The sequence below is a fragment of the Tursiops truncatus genome, chromosome 15, assembly GCF_011762595.2.
Source record: "Tursiops truncatus isolate mTurTru1 chromosome 15, mTurTru1.mat.Y, whole genome shotgun sequence".
In the NCBI taxonomy this organism is placed as follows: Eukaryota; Metazoa; Chordata; class Mammalia; order Artiodactyla; family Delphinidae; genus Tursiops; species Tursiops truncatus.
Genome location: NC_047048.1, coordinates 35,631,782 through 35,653,016, shown reverse-complemented (window position 1 = coordinate 35,653,016; position 21,235 = coordinate 35,631,782). Strand labels below are relative to the sequence as shown.

Genomic DNA, 21,235 nt, shown 5'->3' with positions numbered 1-21,235 from the left:
CTCTTACCTGAGTGCAATTACAGGGATTGACACTGTATCTGACTGGGGAATGTTTCCCTAACTAGTACTGTGAAACAGAAGGTGTGCAAATCCTCCCTTCAAGCAAGGTTACTTGGACATGCTAAACAGGAACCAGTAAGATTGCCCGACTCTACACAGCGTTGAATAGAAGGTGGGGTGCTGGCAGGGACAGAGTCTCTGTGCGGTAGACCTATGTGGATTGTAGACTGGGGCTTAAGGCAAAAGCCTGTGAGCACCCCCCAGCGATGACTACTGGGACTTTCAACTGGAGAGTTTCCAGGGTTATTTACTATCTTGTTTTCAGACATTAATTGAAGCTACCCCATGACTGAAGGACATAAAATGATCTTAAAACCTGAAATACCCATTACGTCTAGGGTGATATCAGAGAAATGCTCTAATGGGGATGGCAGAACCCAGAAGAGTTCCATCATAAGATGGAAATGGTTTTCACAAGATGGCGCTGCCTGGGGAGACCGTCACGAGGAGGGAGCCTCTCTTCTCTGAGGACTGAATCCGGATCTGTGTGAGCAGCTCTGTATTCCACCACTTGGACAGTGAGTGCCCTATTAACAGCTCTCAACTGACCAACAAGAAGATGCTTGGTTTGTGGACAGCAGTTCCAAGGTGAACAGACAACCTCCTCTTTGGAAGGCCACCACTGTGATCAAAGAATGTGAAAACAGATCAGTCTGGTGGGCTGAACTGCAAGCTGTTTTCCTAGCCATGATGGGAGAATTGGCAGTGGGGAAATTCCCTATGTTTTGGTTTCTACAGACTCACGGTCAGGCAGGAGGGCAATGGAAACCTGGCCTGTTAAAGGGATGCCTAGGGAATTCCCTGATGGTCTAATGGTTAGGACTCTGGGCTTCCACTGCAGGGGACACTGGTTTGATCCCTGGTCAGGGAACAAAGATCCCACATGCAGCACAGCGTGGCCAAAAAATAATTATAATAATTAAAAATAAATAAATAAAATGATGCCGATATGGGACACAGCCCCGTGGAAATAACTATGGAAATTTGAGGGGTGCTTGAAAGTAGGACATGGCACATCAATGTCCATCCTTGGAACCCCCTTCCAACTTAATAAGCAGAGATTCCTATATGTTCCCTTAAGGTGGCTGCCACCTGGGCCCATGAGATAAATGGACATGGGGTCCCTACAGCAATGCAGAGTTGGGCTGAATCTGGACATGGTCCTCTTGTACCCCCTGAGGCACGAAATGCCAATAAGAGCTGTTTTGTCAACAAGCAAGAGACAGAGAATGGAGATAGTTATGTGGCAGATTCCCTGGGGGGAAGGCCTGGATCGTAACTGGCAAGTGAGACTAATGCTGGTATCCCTGAGGGGTACAGATGGGTCCTGCCAGGAATAGACACCGATTCTGGACTGGGCTTTGCTTAGCTGGTGGTAGATGCAAATGCTCAGAATAATATAAAAGAACTGGAACAGAAGATATTGTGACAATTTGGGTGGCCGATCATCATTTCTTCAGACCAAGAACCCCACTTTATAGCCCATAATGTCCAGAGTACTAGTTTGGTAGAGAATTGGAGCAAGCAGTTAAAGCATTAGTTGTTTCAAATGGGACAATTAAAGAGCTGGCTTATACTCCTCCCTGTGTGACACAGGTATGAGTGTGGCCAAAGGAGTGTCCCCACTGGGTAGATGTCTCTGTTTTTCTGGTGGATCTGGGGAAGACAGGGTGGGGAGAAATGCTGGTAAGACTATGTAGTTTTTCCCAAGGGAGGAGGATGCTCATATAACAACTCATTTTTTTCTCTTTCTTTCTTCCCCACATCATCACAACTTTTTTTCTTCCTACCTGGTTCCATGACCAGGGCTGCAAATACAAGTGCCCCAAACAGTGATGATTCCTAAATAAGAGATAGCAGCTATATGTCAAACCTTATGTCAGAATTCCTACGGGACTGATGGGGCAGGATGTGCCTTCACCTCCTCTGACAAAATTGGCATTGACAGTGAATGCAGCTATAGTGATGCTGGTAAAGATAGCCCACCAGTGACCTCAACCTCTGTGGACCGAGGGGGAGGCACCGGCTAGACTAGTATAGCTGCCTGCAATCTGGACCAGCACGGTGGCTGAACCTAACGTCCCTTCCAAAGGTGGAAGCATTTGGGTGTCAATGTAGAGAAGGAGGAACAGTATCTAAGGGTAAAGTAATGGATAAATGAATTATGTCATGAGGGAAATCCAGTATTACATTAACACCTTGAAAGAGGCTCAGAGCAAGAGATGATATTCTCTGTTAGCTCGATTATACCAGATGCCTGGAAGGGTGAAGCCATATGTGCCAAGACCACTCCTGCTTTTGGAACCTGACAAGATCAGACGGAAACTTGAGACCCTAAGCGGCTTCACCCTGGCAGACACTTTCATATGATACGATGATGGACTGGAGTGATTGCTGACGGCATGGGATTCTGTAACATGCCAGTATCTTTCAAGTTGCATATTGTTTTGCCGTAAATGTTCCATGGCTAGACAAGGGGGTGGGCTGCGAAATAATAGAAAATATGTCTTTTGGTCTCTGCCCTTGGTTCCTGGAACAGAATTCCTAAAACCCTTGTGATTTCCTAAGTGATAAGAGTATTAGGAGCATCTTTTGTTCTAATATTTGGTCTCTGTCCCCAGTTTCCGACCCAGGGCTCCTAAATCCATCAGAATTTCCTGGGTGATAGGGGTGTCTTTTGTTCTAATAAGGTGACTCTGGGTGGGCTTCTTGATAGCTCCTGGATGGGGGCTGGTCACCTGAAGCTTGGAACTTTCAGTCCCACCTCTCATGCTCCAGGGAGGGAAGAGGGGCTGGATATTGTTAATAATTAATCATGCCTACGTGATGAGCCTCCATAAAAATCCCCAAAGTATGAGGTTCAGAGAGCTTCTGGGTTGGTGAACACATCTACATCCCAGGAGGGTGGTGCACTCCAACTCCACGGGGACAAAAGCTCCTGGGCTGGGGACCCTTCCAGACCTTGCCCGATGTATCTCTTCATCTGGCTGTTCATCTATATTCCTTATCCTATTTTTTTATTACATAAAAAGCTGGTAAATGTAAGTAAGTGTTTCCCCCAGTTCTGTGAGTTGTTCTAGCAAAGATTATCAAGTCCAAGGAGGGGGAAGTCATGGGAACCTCTGATTTGTAGCCAACTTGGCAGAACCTGGGGTGACCTGGAGACCTCCTACTTGTGATTGGCATCTGAAATAGGGGGCAGTCTCGTGGGACTGAACCCTTAACCTGCGGGGTCTTCAATAACTCTGGTTACTATCAAAATTGAAGAATCGTAGGACACCCAGCTGGTGTCACAGAGAATTGCCCGATGTGGGGAAAAACCCCACACATCTGGTGTCAGATGTTAAACATTGTGAGTGCGGTAGTGTGTGAGAGCAAAGGAGAAACACCAGGAGAAGGAGTGGACGTTTTTATTGCATACGGGATCCATTATGGACTGAACCAGTGTCCCTAAATTTGTATGTTGAAGTCCTAATCCCCAGTCAAATTGTGGGGATTTGGAGATAGGCCTTTAAAGAAGTGATTAAGGTAAAATGAGGCCATTAGGGTGGGCCCTCATCCAATGTGACTGGTGTCTTTATGAGAAGAGGGGATATGGACCGCAAAGAGACACCAAGGCTGCGTGGGCACAGAGGAAAGACCATGTGAGGACACAGGGACAAAACAACCACCTGCAAGGTGAGAAGAGAAGCCTGGAAAAATCGACGTTGCCTGCACCTTGATCTTGGACTTCCGGCCTCCAGAACTGTCAGGAAATGAATTTCTCTCGTTGTTCAGGCCACCTGGTCTGTGGTAGTTTGTTATGGCAGCCCCAGCGGATCAGCACAGGATCTCAGTGTTTTAGTTTGCCTCTCTAGCTTGCTAATCCTGCTCACTATTTATTTTGTTTAAAACACACATGGGGTCCTGTGGCTGCCCAGCTTGCGCCACAGACTGAGCTCTTTCACTCAGCCGCCCTCGCCAGGAAGTCCACCCCCACCTTCATCCTCATCCTTCTCCAGCTGCTCGGCCTCCCAGCACCCGGCTCCCCGGGGGGCGCGAGGGGCGGCTGTGCCTCCGGGATCTCCTCCTATTCACCCCTCCTCCGCCCTGCGCTCCCGGCCCGGGGCCGGCGCTCCAGCTCCTGCGAGCATGTTACTGGATTTTTAAATGCCTAGTACCTGCCCCGAAGTAGCACCCGGGTCTGGGATCTAGAGTTGCTAGGACCACCGCGTAGGAAGCAGAGACCCGCGCAGCCCACGTGATTGGGGGAATGAATTCGGTGGCCACAGGCAGCCGCACGCGCGCACACGGGGACCGCGGGCGGAGATGGGCGGGGGCCGTGCCAGGGCCCCGCGGAGGGGGAAGCGGCCCAGCCTCCCGCCGCCCGGAAATCCCCCCTGCGCTTGGCCGGCCGAGCGTCCTGGGGTCTCCGGGAAGGGCGCCTGGGGGAAGGGGAGGACCCCGAGCCGCCTCTCCCCCGGGCCCGGCTTCGAGGATCTGAAAAAGCAGAAGCGAGCGGCGCTCCGGAGAGTCCCACCGGAGCCGGGATCTGGGAACAGAAACTTGCGGCCGGGGCTGGGGCCGCGCCCCGCGATCTGTGTAGCGCTCGGAGGAGAGGTCCTGGGTCCGGGAGAAGTCCTGCGTCACCACCCGGCCCGCCTCGTCTCGCTGGAAGACCGAAGATCCGGCCCTTTCCCCTGCTGCGCCGTCTTCGCCTAGTGGGTTGCGCCTGACCCGCCCCTCCCCGCCGGGCCCGCCGCTCCAGTCCGGAGGAGGGGCCGTCGGCGCGGACAGGACCGGCCCGCATCCCCGAGAGGCGGCCGTCGCGGACCCGGAGCCCGAGCTTCCACCCCCTTCCCGCACCCTCTCAACTCTGCCGGCCCTCCGCTGGACGCCCCTGTGCCCCCCGGATCGTGCTCCCAGGGTCCCGGATCCCCGAGCGGCCCCCCATCCCCTCGCCCACTCCTCGTATCCCGCGCCGGGTCCCCTGAACCAATCTGGGCCCCTGATCTCCACCCCCGGATCCCCAGGGCGGCGTGGGTCAGGTCCCCTCGAGCTCCGCCGGCTGCCAGGGCAGGACCGCGCCATGCTCCGGCTCCTGGCGCTGTTGCTCCCGCTGCTGCCGCAGCCCGCGCGCGCCCGGGAGCCCTCCGCGCAGGACGTGAGCCTGGGCGTGGTGAGTGCCGGGGTTCGCGGGCTCCTGAACCTGCAGGGGTCTGGGAGAGGGAAGCCGGGGCCTGAACTCTCGGGTTCAGAGGAAGCTGGGGGCGGTTCAAATGTCCAAAGAGTGACCGGGGATGGAGACAGGGGACCCGAATTATTGGATCCGTCAGGAGGTTCGGGGCCCGAATTTGGAAATCTGGAAAGGGGTTATGGTCGGGAGGTGGGGACTCTTGGGAACAGATGAACAAGGGCAAGCCCAGGGCTGGAGGGCCTGTACCTTGAGATGGGGAGCAGGCCAGTACCCGAGGCTGAGGACTCTGGACTATCCATGTCTGGTGAGAGGTGGGGCTTCCAGGATGGTGGTGGGAAGGGAAAGTCCCATCTCTTCGACCTTTCCTGCTTCCCCTGTTCCCTCCTCTGGTCTAGGACTGGCTGACCCGCTATGGCTACCTGCCGCCACCTCACCCTGCCCAGGCCCAGCTGCAGAGCCCTGCAAAGCTGCGGGATGCGATCAAGGTCATGCAGAGGTTTGCGGGTCTGCCAGAGACAGGCGTCCTGGGTATGTGGCCCCCATCCTCCCTCCCCCAGCCCAGCCTCCGCACCCAGCCTGACCGTTGTTGCCCACCCAACCAACCGCAGTTTCTAAACCTCCCGTGTATCTGAATCATGGGCATTATGAAATGCTGACCTCAGGTCCCAACTCGGAGGTTCTAAGATATTCCTCTTTCAGTAATTATCAGGAATCTCTTCTTGATAAATGACATGTGAGGTCATTTCAGGCTCTGCTGGTATAGTGAACAAGGTAAATGAGGTCCCTGCTCTCTCGGAGCTAACATTCTAGAGGGAGACACACACAGATCAAGAACAGAAATATGCAAACTAATTTCAGATAGTGGTGAGCATTCTGATGAAAATAAAATGCTAATGGTATTCAGGGAGCTGGTCTGGGCAGGGCAGGCCTCTCTGAAAGATGTCATATGAGTTGGGAGGAGCTCATATGACTTGAAGAATTCATAGGACACAAAGAGGAGGAAACAGCCATGGGAAGATGTGGGAAAAGAGTGTCACAGGCAAGTGCAAAGGCCCTGTGGCAGACACTGGCTTGCATGCCTGTAATGAAAGGAGGACTGATGAGCTAAACAAGAACCTGATCAGGGGCCGTGAAAGGTGTTTCGGTTTGATTTCAAGTGTGATAAGAAACCCTGAGCGGGTTTGAGGGAGAGAGGCAACTTGATGTGATTTGCAATTTTTTTGTGTGTGTGTGATTTGCAATTTTAAGCTTCCTCTGCTTACTGCTGGAGAATGGAGGGTGGGGAGCACCCAGAACAGGAAGGAGGCACGTAGTGTTCAGGCAACGATGTGATGAGACGCAGCTGAATCCAGGGTGTATATTTTGGAGGTAGAGCTGAGAGGCTCGTCTGTTGGGTTAAATGAAAGGAAGAGAGAGGTGGAGGGGTCCTGTCCAGCTACGAGGGGAGGTAGGACCCTTTGGGCAACAGGATGTGCTCAATTGCTCTTTTTTTTTTTTTTTTTTTTGCGGTACGCGGGCCTCTCACTGTTGTGGCCTCTCCCGTTGCGGAGCACAGGCTCCGGATGCACAGGCTCAGCGGCCATGGCTCACGGGCCTAGCCGCTCTGCGGCATGTGGGATCTTCCCGGACCGGGGCATGAACCCGTGTCGCCTGCATCGGCAGGCGGACTCTCAATCACTGCGCCACCAGGGAAGCCCTCAATTGCTCTTTTTCACCTCAACCTTCACTTGGAGTGAGGGGACGGCTGGGGATGGAGCCAAGCTGGTAAAGGGGATTCCAGGAGATCTGACCTAGGAGGGGCTTGCCACAGACCAGAGACCCAGCTGGCCTGAGGACTTTCAACTTTATCTGGATGTGATGGGGACTTGGGAGCTAGCGTGTGAGGTATGGGCAACCTCCCAGGGGTTCCAGCCTCCAAGAGAGTAGTTCTCACTGCACCCCCAGGGTTCCTTTCTCTAGAGGCCAGCGGCCAGGGCTCAGGGAAGCAGGATGCCCAGATCCTGGCCTGAGACTCTTGAGTCCATGCAGGGCCGTGCAGAGAGTGATACTACCCAGAAGGGCAGTGTCATAGTCTGGTATGAGCTGGCTTCCAGAATTAGATGGCCTGGGTTCCAATCGAAGATGTGGGGCCTTATTGGGCAAGTGTTTGAAGCACTATGAGACTCAGTTTCCCCATGGAGAAAGTGAGCTTGTGCCTACTGGTGACCCCCCTCTGCCACAACCTCTCCCCCAGACCCTGTGACAGTGGCCACCATGCATAAGCCCCGCTGCTCCCTGCCTGATGTGCTGGGGGCGGCGGGGCTGGTCAGGCGGCGCCGCCGGTATGCTCTGAGTGGCACCGTGTGGAAGAAGCGAACCCTGACGTGGAGGTAGGTCCTGGCGCCCTCTCCCACCCTGGGCCTGCCTGACCCAGCTTCGAGTGAGTGGCTGCCTTCTCTCTCCTCAGCCCCCCTCACTCGCCCCTCCTCTTTCCAGGGTAAACTCCTTCCCCCAGGGCTCAGTGCTGAGCCAGGAGACAGTGCGGACCCTCATGCACCATGCCTTGACCACCTGGGGTGTTGAGTCAGGCCTTGAATTCCAGGAAGTGGGTTCTCAGGACCCGATGGAGCCTGATATCCTTATCGACTTTGCCCGGGCCTATCACCAGGACAGTTACCCCTTCGACGGGCAGGGGGGCACCCTCGCCCATGCCTTCTTCCCTGGGGAGCACTCCATCTCTGGGGACACTCACTTCGATGATGAGGAGATCTGGACTTTTGGGTCAAAAGGTACACTCTCCCCTCTTCTGAGAGATCCTCTCCCCAGATCTGTCTGTCCTTAAGAATTAAGTTTAAATTACCTTTATTTATGGAGGCTGTATCAGTTGGGCTTCTCCAGAGAAATAGAACCAGTTGGATGTGTGTGTGTGTGTGTGTGTGTGTATGTATGTGTAGAAAGTGATTTATTTTAAGGAATTGGCTCATAGGATTCCAGAGGCTGGTAAGCCCAAAATCTGTAGGGCAGGCCTGCAAGCTGGAAATTCAGGTGACTTGGTGGTGCACTTCTGAGTCCGGTATTTGCAGAACAAGCCAGCTGGAAACCCAGGCAGGATTTCTACATTGCAGTCTTTGAGGCAGAATTCCTTCTTCTCCAGGAAAGCTCAGTTTTTGTTCTTAATGCCTTCAACTGATTAGACGAGGCCCACCCACGCTATGGAGGGTGATCTGCTCTACTTACTGTCAATTGAATATAGACGTTATCCATGTCTATAAAATAACCTCCACAACAATATCTAGACTGGTGTTTGATCAAGCACCGGGGCGCCATAGTCTGGCCGAGTTAACACAGAAAATTGCCCATCACAGAGTCCTGTTAGATGCTCAGCTCCAAGGTAGGGCTGAGGACTTAAAGGGGCAAAAACACAGCTCTGCCAGCAGCTGAGTCAGAAGAGTAACTGGCAATTGCTACACATGGTGACAAAACCACGGGGAATCACAACAGAGGATGTCCTCAAGCCTGGGAGTGCTCAAAGGAAGGCTGATCCAAAGCTCTTGAGTGCCGGGGACTTCCTGGAAGTGGTGACTTTGTTTGTTCCACACATATATACTGAGTACCAACTAGTGCCCGAGGTTCCACTCTCCCGGCGTATGCAGGGCAGGGGTGGGGTGGGGGTGTGGGAGAGGGGACACATAAGAAAGCACAAGCCAGTGAGCTCTCTGAGGCCAGGGGAGTCAGGGGTGGGAGCACTGGGGGGAGAAATGGCCTGGGACATTTGGGGCTGGAAGGCAAAAATATGGTGTTGGGAGGGGACTACAGAGGCTGGAGGGCAGGTCTCACATCACGAGGGGTCTTGGACAGCACATGGTGGGGTCTGGATGATAGGATTCTGAAGGCAGTGGGAACTGTGGAAGGTTTTGCATTCTAGAAATACCACTGGCTGCCGTTGGGGGCAAGATAGGGACAGGGAGGCAGGAAGCTATCTTGGGGTCCAGGTGAGAGATGGTGGAGGGGATGGGAGTGGGGGCAGAGGGCAGTGGGCAGCTCTGAGGGGAGTCTAGTCAGGATGGGCAAAGATTGGGATCTGACTGGGTTCTAGGGGTGAAGGGGGGTGAGGATGGTTGGGTACCAGCCAGGTTTCTGGCTCAAGGCCCCTGGAGGATGGTGTCCTGTTAATGCAGGTGGGAAGTGGGGGAGGAGGAGGAGCAGACTCGGGAAGGCAGGGGTGAGTTCAGGTTGGGACGTGTGCCTGCAGTGCTGGTTGGCTGGTCAGTGCAGGTGGTGCATTAGTGGTTGGGTATCTTGCACTAGAATTTGGATTCCTCCAACTTAGGTCAGGTTCCCCAGAACTGGAGCTTGAGAGGAAAATTCTTGTGCAAGCAGTTTTCGGGGGCATGTTCTCAGGGGAAAGGGAAGCAGGAGAGGACTGGGGAAAGAAGCTAAGCAAGGATGTGGTCTCAGCTGGACAGGAGCCTGACCCCACAGGGAACACTGGAGCATAAATAATGCCACAGGGCTGGTTCTGCCTGGAGGAAGGGGGCCCAGCTCTTCCAGCCCCCCGCTCCCCACATCGATCAGCCACTGGCTGCAGACTGCTCAGGGAAGGGGAGGCTGGGCCAGGAGGGAGAGCCATTTCCTGGGGGAGGGGGTGGCCGGAGGATGGGCACACAGGCTCTGTAGAGGATTTGGGTGAGGTGCAGATCACATAGATAGACAAATCCACCATAGGGAGGCTGTGTAATGCAGCATTTAAGATCTCCGGGTTGAAGTGGAACTCGAGCCAGGGTTCTTCTGCCTGCTGCGTGTATCAGTTACTTGACCTCAATGTGCTCAGTTTCTTCATCTGAGAAGTGGGGATAATAATAGTATGTGCTGGTCCCATGGGCTTGCAGATTAGACGAATAATTCACCTACAGCTCTCAGCACAGAACAGGCTGTTCACTGCCAGCTGCTATGAGCTGGGTCTGGTGGCAGATTTGAGAGTTGGCAGTACTTGGGGGTAAGGTTCCAGGAGAATGTAGAATGTGACGATCAAGTTCAGAGCTGTGGGGTGTCCCACAGTTAAGAGGAGGGTGGCAGGGAAGGAGGAATGAAAGGAAATGGAGAAAAACCAGGCTGAGGGCTTCCCTGGTGGCGCAGTGGTTGAGAGTCTGCCTGCCGACGCAGGGGACACGGATTCGTGCCCCGGTCCGGGAAGATCCCACATGCCGCGGAGCGGCTGGGCCTGTGAGCCATGGCCGCTGAGCCTGTGCGTCCGGAGCCTGTGCTCCATAATGGGAGAGGCCACAACACTGAGAGGCCCGCGTACCACACACACACACACAAAAACAGGCTGAAAGGTGACCAAGAACAAAAGCAAAGGAGGAAGTGGACAGGAGTGAGCAGGGCAGCAAATCATCCAGTAAGTTATTTATGCCTGGATCTGGCCCTCTGGGGACAAAGTGACCTTAGTGCCCACAGGCTTGGTGGGTGGCGGGAGAATCTAGACCACAGAGGCGTGAGAGGAGCTGAGGAATTGAAGGCTGAGTTCAGACCACTGACCAGAGAACTTGTTGGGGAGGGAGAAGGGATATGGATGGGGGGCAGACAGGTCCAGGGGGTGTCTTAGGATGAGGGAGTCTTGAGCACTCAGGGACAGTGGATGAGCCAATAGAAAGAAAGGGGTGGGGGATGGGTACATGGATCATGGATTAATGGATGGATAAATGGATGGATGAACGGACACACGGATGGATGGATGGACAGCTGGATGCATGCACGTATGAATGCAGTGATGAACGGATGGGTGGGGCATTGTCCTTGTCCTGGAGGAGGTGAGCGAGGCAAGGACCTCTGCCCAGGGCACTGCAAGAGGCAGGAGGTGAGCTGGGGGAGATGAAGCGCTGTGCCCGATGCACAGGAAGTTACAGATTACACCAGCGGCCTGTCTTGATGAAATAGGAAATGCATTTGTCAGCATTTGTCATCTAAGAGTTGGGAGCTGGGGCTGGGGCTGGGTAGCGGGCTGAAGGGGCTATGAGTCTGGAATTGAAGCTGAGTGGAGAGAGCAAAGGAGCTGCCCACTGAGGCTGTGGGCAAGGATGCGAGGAGGTGCTGAGGACCCCCAGAGATGGGCACCGGGAGTCTCATGTGGCTGGATCTGCATGGTTGTGTAATTTCCCCAGCTGAATAGCGTGAGAAGGTTGCAAGAAAGGGGTGCGGCCAAAGGAGAGGCAAGGCGGGGTGGGGGGGAGTGGTGAGATATGAAAAAGATCTACCCAATTAAGACTCCAAACGTCCTGTCCTCCAATTTCTTAGAAAAAGCACTCAGTGCAGTGAGAAAATCCACAGTCAACATGGGAATTCATCAGTACTTACGAGTTTGACCAAGACATCTGAAATCATTGCTGAGCTGCAGGACAGCACAGCCAGGGTACCAGCTCTGTCATTTAACTTGATCTCTCTGTGCCTCAGTTTCCTCACTTGTAAAATGGGGATAGGAGGTAGAGGTTTGTGAAAAGTAAATGGGGACAAGTGTTTGCTACTCTGCTTATGACTCACTCATTTCATCCTTAGATTCTCGCCTAGTGGCCTTGAGGGGTGGAGAGAAATTTGCTTTTCAGTTCACCAGGTTACTTCCAATAAACCCACATGCAGCACTGCTCACTCTAGTTAGAGATTTCCATGAAGTAGATCAACATCTGGGGAAATCTGTACCTCCAGGCGGGGCTGCTTGCCTCTCTTGCTGTCTCTGTCCCTCCTTGGCCTCTCACTGGCTCAGGAATCGATGAGGCGCTGGGGTTTGGCCAGCAGCTGGGAGTGTGGAGAGGCTCGGTCCTGGCACCTGGGCTGTCCCCCCAAGGAAGAGGCTTCTGTGGTCAGAGAGGCTGGGCGCCAGGGCTAGCAGGTTGTGGTTGGAGAGTCCGTGCTAGAGCTTTGTGTTCTGAGAGGGATGAAATCTGCAGTGGTGGGGAGGGAAGGCGAGGACCCCAGGGAGGTGGGGGTGGGGGTGGAGGCATGGGAGAGGGAGATGGGGGAGGGAAAATAGAGGACTGAGGGGTTGTGGGCACTGGGGCGGGAGGTGAAGCCGGGACGGCAGACCATGGGGTGGGAGTGGGGCCATGGAGTCTGACCAACATTCCCCATGGGTGGGAGTGGGAAGGGTTTGGAGGGGTGGCGGGCCTCTGCCAACAGACTGGAGCTGTGAGAAGGGTACTCCAAGGGCTGGAGCTCCCTTAAGAGAACCGCACACACCCTAAGTTTCCTGATTCCCCCAGAATGTTTCTGTATGTTGCCTTCTTGGGGGAAGGGGCTTCGTCAGTGTAAAGCTGCTCCTTCCTCTATTCACACTGTTTCCTCCTGCTCTTCCCCCAACCTGCTCTGTGGCTCTTTTCAGACTGGCACTCCAGTATCTAGCACGGCCAAACAAGGCTACTCAAGAACATTTACCAAATAAGTGAATGCAGAGAGGAAGGATAAAATGGCTGGGGGGCTGGGGGCGGGTGTCCGGGTAGAGGAGGCCATGGCCACCTGTGAGGGTCTCCTGGTTGTTTCTGCCCAGCAGAAGGCCCCATTCCCCGGGGCCTGGGGGTGCTAGGGGTGGGGGTGGGGCACAGCTCCAGCCCATTCTCCCTCCCTCCCCAGATGGCGAAGGGACGGACCTGTTTGCCGTGGCTGTTCATGAGTTTGGCCACGCCTTGGGCCTGGGCCACTCCTCAGCGGCCAACTCCATCATGAGGCCCTTTTACCAGGGCCCGGTGGGCAACCCCACCGAGTACCGCCTGTCCCAGGACGACCTCGAAGGCCTGCAACAGCTCTACGGTACAAGGAGCGATGGGGCGCTCGCCGGGTAGCCTCTGCAGCAGGGTCAGGGGACTCACCGCTCTCTAACGGTTTCTCCACAGGGAAAGCAGCCCAAACCCCACTTGACAAGCCCACAAGGAAACCCCTGGCTCCTCCTCCCCCGCCCCCTGCCCTGCCCCCGGACCGGTGAGTATCTCTTCTGCTGTGAGGCCTTGGGTGAGCTCCCTAACCTCAGGGTCCTCCTACACGAGATGGGCAGGTAAGAGTCCCTGCCTTGTAGGATGCCGTCCAGGTTAAGTAAAGGGAGAGGGGCCCCCCAACCCTCTCTGTTCACCTCTCTTTTCCTTCCCAGCCCCTCCCAACCCGTTCCTGATCGATGTGATGGCCATTTTGACGCCATCGCCAACATCCGAGGCGAAACTTTCTTCTTCAAAGGTAAGTGACTTCGGACCTCCCCGACCCCATATAGTTGGCTTCCTACCCACTTAGAGTGACCCGCCCGCCGGGGCTATGAGGTTCGCAGGGATGCGGGACTTTCAGTGCTAAAAAGGGGAAAGCCCTGGATCAGCCGGTCACCCAAGAGCCACTGCAGCCTTGATTTTCAGATGGACCTGCCCAACCTGCGGTGGGAGGGGAAACCTAGCGCTGTGTTCGAGCCACACACTGCGGGGTGGGGGGTGGGGAGGAGACCTCCTGCCGTCTCATCTCACGCCCACATGCCCACCCCTTCTTCCCCCGTAGGCCCGTGGTTCTGGCGCCTCCAGCCCTCGGGACAGCTGGTGTCCCCCCGGCCCGCCCGGCTCCATCGCTTCTGGGAGGGGCTGCCGGCCCAGGTGAAGGTCATCCAGGCCGCCTACGCCCGGCCTCCGGACGGCCGGATCCTTCTCTTCAGCGGTGAGTGGGGCTCGAGGCGTGGCTGGCTCCGGGCGTGCGCAGCGCCACTCACCTGCCCCTCCCCCCCACCCACTCAGGTCCGCAGTTCTGGGTGTTCCAGGACCGGCAGCTGGAGGGCGCCGCGCGGCCGCTCACGGAGCTGGGGCTGCCCGCGGGAGAGGAGGTGGACGCCGTGTTTTCTTGGCCGCTGAACGGGAAGACCTACCTGATCCGGGGCAGGCGGTACTGGCGGTACGACGAGGCCGCAGCGCGCCCGGACCCCGGCTACCCGCGCGACCTGAGCCTCTGGGAGGGGGCACCGCACGCCCCCGACGACGTCACCGTCAGCAACACAGGTGGGAGCGAGCGCCCGCGGGGAGAGGCCGAGGGATGGGGAGCTAGAGGACGTCCCGGGGTTTTGGAGAGCCCTGGGGAGAGAAGCTACACGGGGGGAGGGGCAGGCCTGGACCAGCCCCTGAAGCATCTGCTCCCTCCCCTCAGGTGACACCTACTTCTTCAAGGGCGCCCACTACTGGCGCTTCCCCAAGGGTAGCGTCAAAGCCGAGCAGGACTCCCCCCAACCAATGGGCCCTAAGTTTCTGGACTGCTCCGCCCCCAGACCCCCCAAAGCGACCCTTAAGCCAGGAGCCTGCGACTGTCAGTGCGAGATCAGTCAGGCGGCAGGGCGGCCGTCCGTGGCCCCCCTGCTGCCCCTTCTGCCCCTGCTGGTGGCGGGCTTCGCCTCCCGCTGAGGGGGGACCGCCCGCCACATGGAAGGGACCAGATCTCCCACCGCGGGCCCTCTGTCCCCGAAGGCGGAGCTCAGCGAGGATGCACCTGGGCGGATGCGGGTGGAGTTAAGCCCTGGGAAGGCCAAGAGGTGGTGACAGGACTAGCCCTGGCACTGAATGCCCCACGTGTTTGGCCTCCTAGTTCTCTCCTTCCCCTCCCCTGGCAACCCGGACTCCGGCCTGGCTTCGACCCCGCAGGACTCTTATTTTCCCAGAATACCTAGCCTTTCCCGGAGCTCAGCCGGCTGACTCCCTGCAGCCTTGGACCCGCCTGACAACAGCAGCTGTCCCAAGCTGTTCAGGTCTTTACAGGACAGGCCTGCCCCGGACGCTGAACCCCAGGCTGGCTCTCCACCTGCTGCTCTGACGTTTCTCACCCTGCCCTGCGTCCATGAAGTCCCAGTCAAGCCATATTGGTGGGGACCCCAAACCCAGCCCTGAGACCACCCCTGAGCACCAGTGTCCCAAGTTCTGGGTGGACCTTCTTTCTAGTCACCACGCTGGTACCAGAAATGCCTACGTTCAATAGGACACCATCCTGTCCCTAAAACGCCTCTCCCCACCTCCACACCTGAGCCTCTACCACCTCCTTCTGAACTGCTTGGCTCCATCAGCTCAATGCTGGTGGAAAGACAGTGGACTGGTCCCTTCTTAGTCCAGGGTCACTGGCTCCTCAGCTTTCCTGCGTGATGAGTGAGTGGAACCTGGGCCATCTCATTGACCCCACTGCAACCTCCCCCCTGCCCACTATCCACAGAATTCAGGATCTAAATCAGTGCCTCTGCAACTATGCTTTTGGAATATTACACAACAGAATGACCCACTAAACTTAAAAATGCAGATTCCATGCCCTCGCTCTGAATGCTCACTCTGGGGCTGGGGCCATGAATCTGCATTTGAACAAGCTGGGGTGGGGGTGGGGGTGGCCCTGCTGGGCAAGGGAGCTGGGCCAGCAGCTGTCATCTCTGTGTCTCTGCCTTGTGGCTTTTCTGTGTCTCTGCCATGTTCTCTCTCCCAGGGGCCAACCCCTTCCTGTTGTCTACAAAGCCCAGCTGATGGCCTTGGTTGAGAGAGGTCCACCCCCCATGTGTGGAGTCACTTAGCAGCCACTTCTTTGGTTGGTACCCAGCTTCAGCGGCCCCACAGTGCTGCCCAGAGCTGAGGCCAGTGGGGATGTTGCCCACCTCGGTCACGAGCAGGAGACCAGTAGGAGGGCGACAGCCAGGTGTCTTCAACCAGCCTGGAACCTGAAAATTCAAGGCCACCAGAAAGCCATCTGGGCCTCTGTTAGGATCCTTGTGAAGTATGAGGAGGAGGAAACTTGTATTTGAAGAGCTTGTCAGCCCCACCAGGAGGACAATAAAAATGACGGGAGAGAAAGCCCTTCGTTTCTTCTGAGCACTGATGGAGCTGGGGTGAAGTTCGGTGGCAGAAACTTGACAGACCCAAATCACTCTGATTTGCAGAAGAGGTTGGAGTCCAGCATTGATGGGAGACAGGGTGGATGAGAATGAATGGGAGGAGGAACCCAAAAGTTGGTTGAAGGGAGCCCAGAGGAGGGATGTCCCATGTGAAATTTGAGGCTGCTTTCACTGCTACAATGGAAACTTCTTCTGCAGCCTTTAAGACTTCATTAAGTCTGCTACACAAAAATGCCACATTAAATTGAATTATATTATTTAAAGAACAGTACAGTCCCATAATAAAAATGTAAAACTTTTGTGTTTCAAAGGAGACCATCAGAAAAGTGAAAAGTCACCCCAGACACCCTTGTCCCTTGTATACCCCCTTCTTCATACACTCTCTCCCTAAATGCAGATTCTTTAGGTCCAAACAGGCAGAGCTTCAGACTGCAAGTCAGCTCTTCCAAAATGACCCTGCAGCAAACACTGCAGGATTCCACCCAATGGGGTCTCTGGAGTCAACAACTCAGGGACCGAAGTGGATGTTGTTGCCAGGGGCAGTGGGAGGGGATGGGGAGTGAGAATTTCATGGTTGCGGAATTTTGGTTTTACAAGATGAGAAGTTCTAGGGATGGTGGTGATGGCTCCACGAGAAGGTGAATATATCTGATGCCTCAGAAACGTGCACTTAAAATGGTGATGGTAAGGGTATGCGACATGTGTTTTATTTCACGTACAATAAATTCTTAAAAAAAAAAAAGTGAAAAGAATGGGGAATTTTTTTTTTTTTTTTTTTTTTTTTTTTTTGTGATACGCGGGCCTCTCATTGTTGTGGCCTCTCCCGTTGCGGAGCACAGGCTCCGTACGCGCAGGCTCAGCGGCCATGGCTCATGGGCCCAGCCGCTCCGCGGCATGTGGGATCTTCCCGGACCAGGGCACAAACCCGTATTCCCTGCATCGGCAGGCGGACTCTCAACCACTGCGCCACTAGGGAAGCCCGGGGGAAAATTTTTTGCAAATGATATATCTGATAAGGGACTTTTATCCAATATATATACACTACCCTGACAACAATAAAAAGACAAATAACTCAATTTAAAAATGGGCAAATGGGGCTTCCCTGGTGGTGCAGTGGTTGAGAATCCGCCTGCCAATCCAGGGGACACAGGTTCGAGACCTGGTCTGGGAAGATCCCACATGCCGTAGAGCAACTAAGCCCATGAGCCACAACTACTGAGCCTGCGCGTCTGGAGCCTGTGCTCCGCAACGGGAGAGGCCGCGACAGTGAGAGGCCCGCGCACCACAATGAAGAGTGGCCCCTGCTCGCCGCAACTGGAGAAAGCCCTCGCACAGAAACGACCCAACACAGCCAAAAATAAAAAATAAATAAATAAATTTAAAAATGGGCAAAGGGACTTCCCTGGTGGTCCAGTGGCTAAGACTCCACGCTCCCAATGCAAGGGGCCCTGGTTCAATCCCTAGTCAGGGAACTAGATCCCACAAGCATGCCTCAACTAGAGATTCCGCATGTTGCAACAAAGATCCCTCATGCCGCAAGACCCGGAGCAGCCAAATAAATAAATATTTAATTTAAAAACATAAAACCTACTATTTAAAAAATCATTAAATAAAATAAAAAATAAAAATGGGCAAAGGATCAGTGTATACATTTCTCCAAGGAAGACGTACAAATGGCCCATAAGCACATGAAAAGATGCTCAACGTCCTTAATCATCAGGGAAATGAAAATAAAAATCAGAGTGAGATACCACTTCACACCCACTAGGATGCCTAGAATCAAAAAGACATAGGGGGCTCCCTGGTGGTGCAGTGGTTGAGAGTCCGCCTGCCGATGCAGGGTACACGGGTTCGTGCCCCGGGAAGATCCCACATGCCGTGGAGCGGCTGGGCCCGTGAGCCATGGTGGCTGGGCCCGTGAGCCATGGCGGCTGGGCCCGTGAGCCATGGCCGCTGAGCCTGAGCATCCGGAGCCTGTGCTCCGCAACGGGAGAGGCCGCAACAGTGAAAGGCCCGCGTACCGCAAAAAAAAAAAAAAGACATAATAGTAAGTGTTGATAAGGATGTGTGGAAGTTTCATACATTACTGCTGGGAATGTTGAATGATTTGTCATTTTGGAAAATAGTCTGGTGGTACCTCAAAAAGTTAAAAACATAGTTACTGTATGACCCAGCCATTCTGCTCCTAGGTGGAATTCATGAGAAAAAGCATGTCCACACAGAAACTTGTACATGAATGTTCATAGCAACATTATTCATAATAGCCAGAAGGTGGAAACAACCCAAAAGTCCATCAGTGGATGAATGGAGAAACAAAATGTGGTCTATCCTTACTGTGGAATGTTGTGCAGCCATAAAAAAGAATGAAGTCCTGGTACACGCTGCCACATGGAGGAACTGAAAACACTATACCGAGTGAAAGAAGCCAGATACAAATGGTCACATACTGTATGAGTCCGTTTATATGAAATGTCGAGAATAGGCAAATCTACAGAGACAGAAAGTAGATTAGTGGTTGCCTGGTAACGGGCACTGGAGGATGATGGCTTAGGGGTGCAGAATGGCTTTTTTTTTTGTTTCTGGCTGCTGGCTGAGCAGCGTGGCATGAGGGGATCCGACCAGGGATGGAACCCATGCCCCTGCAGTGGAAGCAAGGTGTCCTAACCACTGGACCGCCAGGATAGACCCCCAGAATGGCTTTTTGAGGTGATGAAAATGCTCTGAAATTGATTGTGGTAGTGATGGTTGAGCAGTTCTGTGCATTGAATTGGGCACTTTCCTGGGTGAATTGTATGGTATGTGAATTATATCTCACTAAGGCTCTAAAGAAAATGGCTCAGTCCATGATGAAACACAAAATGCCTTCAGATGGTGGCCTTCATGAGACAGACATGGGGGGCAGAGTGTCACGTCTCAGGGAGCCAGGTTTCCAGAGATGAAACCAGAAATACGACTTGCAGCTGAAGCAGGAGCTGCTCCCTTCTCTCCCTCTCACCCTGGAATTCAAAGATGGCTCAGGGAAGATCTGGACTTCCTGGGTGGGGAAAGGGGTTTTCAGACAATTGAATGGGCTCCTAAGGGTCAGGGGATGTTAGCTGGAGTCCAGTGAACCCAAGTGACGCTTTCACCAAGGAGTGGGACTTGTAGGTCTGTCCCTCTTGGGCTCACACGAGTGGCCCCTAAGGAACCCTGTTCTTCTTCAAGGATATTACAGTTTGTAGTTTGCTTCCCCAAATTCATATGGTGAAGTTCTAACCGCCACTACCTCAGAATGCAACCTTATCTGGAGATGGGTCATTACAGAGGGAATAAAGTTAAAATGAAGTCCTTAAAAAAAAAAAAAAAAGTCCTTAGTGTATGCCCTAATCCAGTATGACTGGTGACCTTATAGAAATGGGGAATTAGGAGACAGATACATGTCTAGGGACGATGCCATGTAAACATGGAGATGGCTGTCTGCACGCCTAGGAGAGAGGTCTGGAACACATCCTTCCCTCAGGGCTCTCAGAGGAACCAAGCCTGCAGACACCTTGATTTCAACTTCTAGGCTCCACCGGGAGAGAATAAATTTGTGCTGTTTAGACACCGGTCTGTGGCAGTTTGTTAGGGCAGCTCTGGGTCACTAATACAGTCAGCAAGGCCATGGCCATGCTGGGCTGTGAGGAGCTGTGGCTGCAGCTGGGAGGCAGGCCAGGCTGTGAGAGACAGGGCCAGGGAGAGCCCTGCCGTGGTGGCTCTGGATTGAGGGGCTCCCAGAGGGCTCAGGGGCATCCCCCATATCTTAACCCGCAGCTGGGTGACGTCCTTCTCCAGAGCTCCAGAAGATTCTTCAGCCTGCTGTCTCAAGTCTGGACTTTCCCTCTGCCCCTCCCCTCTCTTGAGCTGATGGGTCAGGGGTGAGGCCCATGCTGGGCTCAGAGAGTCCCATCCCAGCTCAGGGTGGAGGGGCGACAGCCAGGGACCCTGAGTGTAAGGGAAATGCCCTCCTCAGTCCAGGCCCCTCAGACCTCTGTCGCCTCGTCTTTCCTTTCTTCTGTCTCTTCCCCTCTCTGTCTCTGTTTCTGTCACACACACGCAAACACACACAGCTGACCCTGCATCCTGCCCCAGGGTGGCTCCACCCTCCCCCGCCCCTCTCTCTTCTGCTCTTAAATCAGTGGATCTCAGGGGTCAGCAGACAGCTCAGCTGGGGCTCTGGCTGGAGGAGCTCAAGGTCACTGGCTCAGGAGAAGCAAAAGTTGGGGGAGGGGGCTGATCTGTAGCCAGAGGACTTTCCAGGGTGGCGGGACAGGCTGCTTCTCTGAAATCGTTTTCCTCACACCTGTTCCTCCCACTAGGTCACAGCAGCAGAACCCGGAGCCACCATGTGCTTCTCCAAAGTGAGTGAGAGCGAGTGATGGGGGGGAGATTGGGCCCTGGAGTCTCATTTCCCCCGTGTCCCCCACCCCCACCAGCTCAGCCCCCACCCCTGCTGATTGGTCCACATGCACCTGCCTCTGTCCCACCCTCCCTGGGCCCTGGGGGAGCCACCGGGGAAGCAGAGGGTCAAAGGCATGTGACCTGTGCCATCAACAGGGCCCAGTCTCACAATGACCCTGTTTGAATGCCCTGCTGTCACCGTCCTGAAATCCTGCATAATTGTGGACAAAGGACCCTACAGTTTTCTTTTGCTCTGAGCCCTTTCCTTTATGGAGCAAGTCCTGTTGTGGGCCAGTATTCCTGTCTAGGAGGTCAGTTATGGGGGGCAGCTCTGTGTGCGTGTCTGTGTGTGCAGGAGCACAGAGAAGTTATGGGACAAGGGTGTCACTTTAGGAATTAGACTGGACATGCTCGTGGGGGAGCTGGAAATGGAGGGTCTGCAGTGTAAGAGGAATCAGCCATCCCCTTGGACCCCGTCTACACCCCGGAAACCCAGGGGTTGAGGCTCGGCAGTGCTTTCCGAGAAACTTAAAAATATTCTTCTCAGGTGCCTGGCCTCACTGTCTATTCTTTCCCTTTGGGGTGCCTTCCCCCCTTCCCCCACCACACCACTCCCCCCACCTCAATTCTGAGGGTGACCAGACCAGGGAGCTCTGGGCCACGCAACACAGGGATCGGGGAGTGGTCTTTGTGGGATGACCCAGGGCTGAGTGGTCAGGCTCAGTTAGAGGGACAGG

General features: G+C 54.5%; 1 protein-coding gene across 3 annotated transcripts; it reads left to right on the top strand.

Annotated features, from left to right (window-relative positions):
• The first annotated feature begins 4,416 nt into the window (after positions 1 to 4,416).
• Positions 4,417 to 16,545, top strand: MMP25 (matrix metallopeptidase 25). Of its 3 annotated transcripts, none has more exons than XM_033840114.2 (10): positions 4,422 to 5,218; positions 5,632 to 5,764; positions 7,470 to 7,605; positions 7,712 to 8,004; positions 12,836 to 13,012; positions 13,096 to 13,180; positions 13,347 to 13,429; positions 13,736 to 13,888; positions 13,966 to 14,223; positions 14,369 to 14,992. In XM_033840114.2, exons 1-10 carry the CDS (start codon positions 5,129 to 5,131, stop codon positions 14,617 to 14,619), a joined length of 1,659 nt encoding a protein of 552 aa, XP_033696005.1. In that variant the 5' UTR covers positions 4,422 to 5,128; the 3' UTR covers positions 14,620 to 14,992. The 3 variants fall into 3 exon arrangements, with proteins under 3 accessions (XP_033696008.1, XP_033696005.1, XP_033696006.1); XM_033840115.2 differs by having other exon boundaries at positions 4,423 to 5,218; positions 14,874 to 16,545; XM_033840117.2 differs by lacking the exon at positions 12,836 to 13,012 and having other exon boundaries at positions 4,417 to 5,218.
• Positions 16,546 to 21,235: the final 4,690 nt, after the last annotated feature.

What these genes read in the sequence shown, in the direction of transcription:
- MMP25 (XM_033840114.2), top strand. Translation starts at nt 5,129, where the DNA reads ATGCTCCGGCTCCTGGCGCTGTTGCTCCCGCTGCTGCCGCAGCCCGCG. An exon ending in GCCAGAGACAGGCGTCCTGG is followed by an intron (nt 5,765 to 7,469) that starts GTATGTGGCCCC and finishes CCTCTCCCCCAG; the next exon opens with ACCCTGTGACAGTGGCCACC. An exon ending in CTGGACTTTTGGGTCAAAAG is followed by an intron (nt 8,005 to 12,835) that starts GTACACTCTCCC and finishes CTCCCTCCCCAG; the next exon opens with ATGGCGAAGGGACGGACCTG.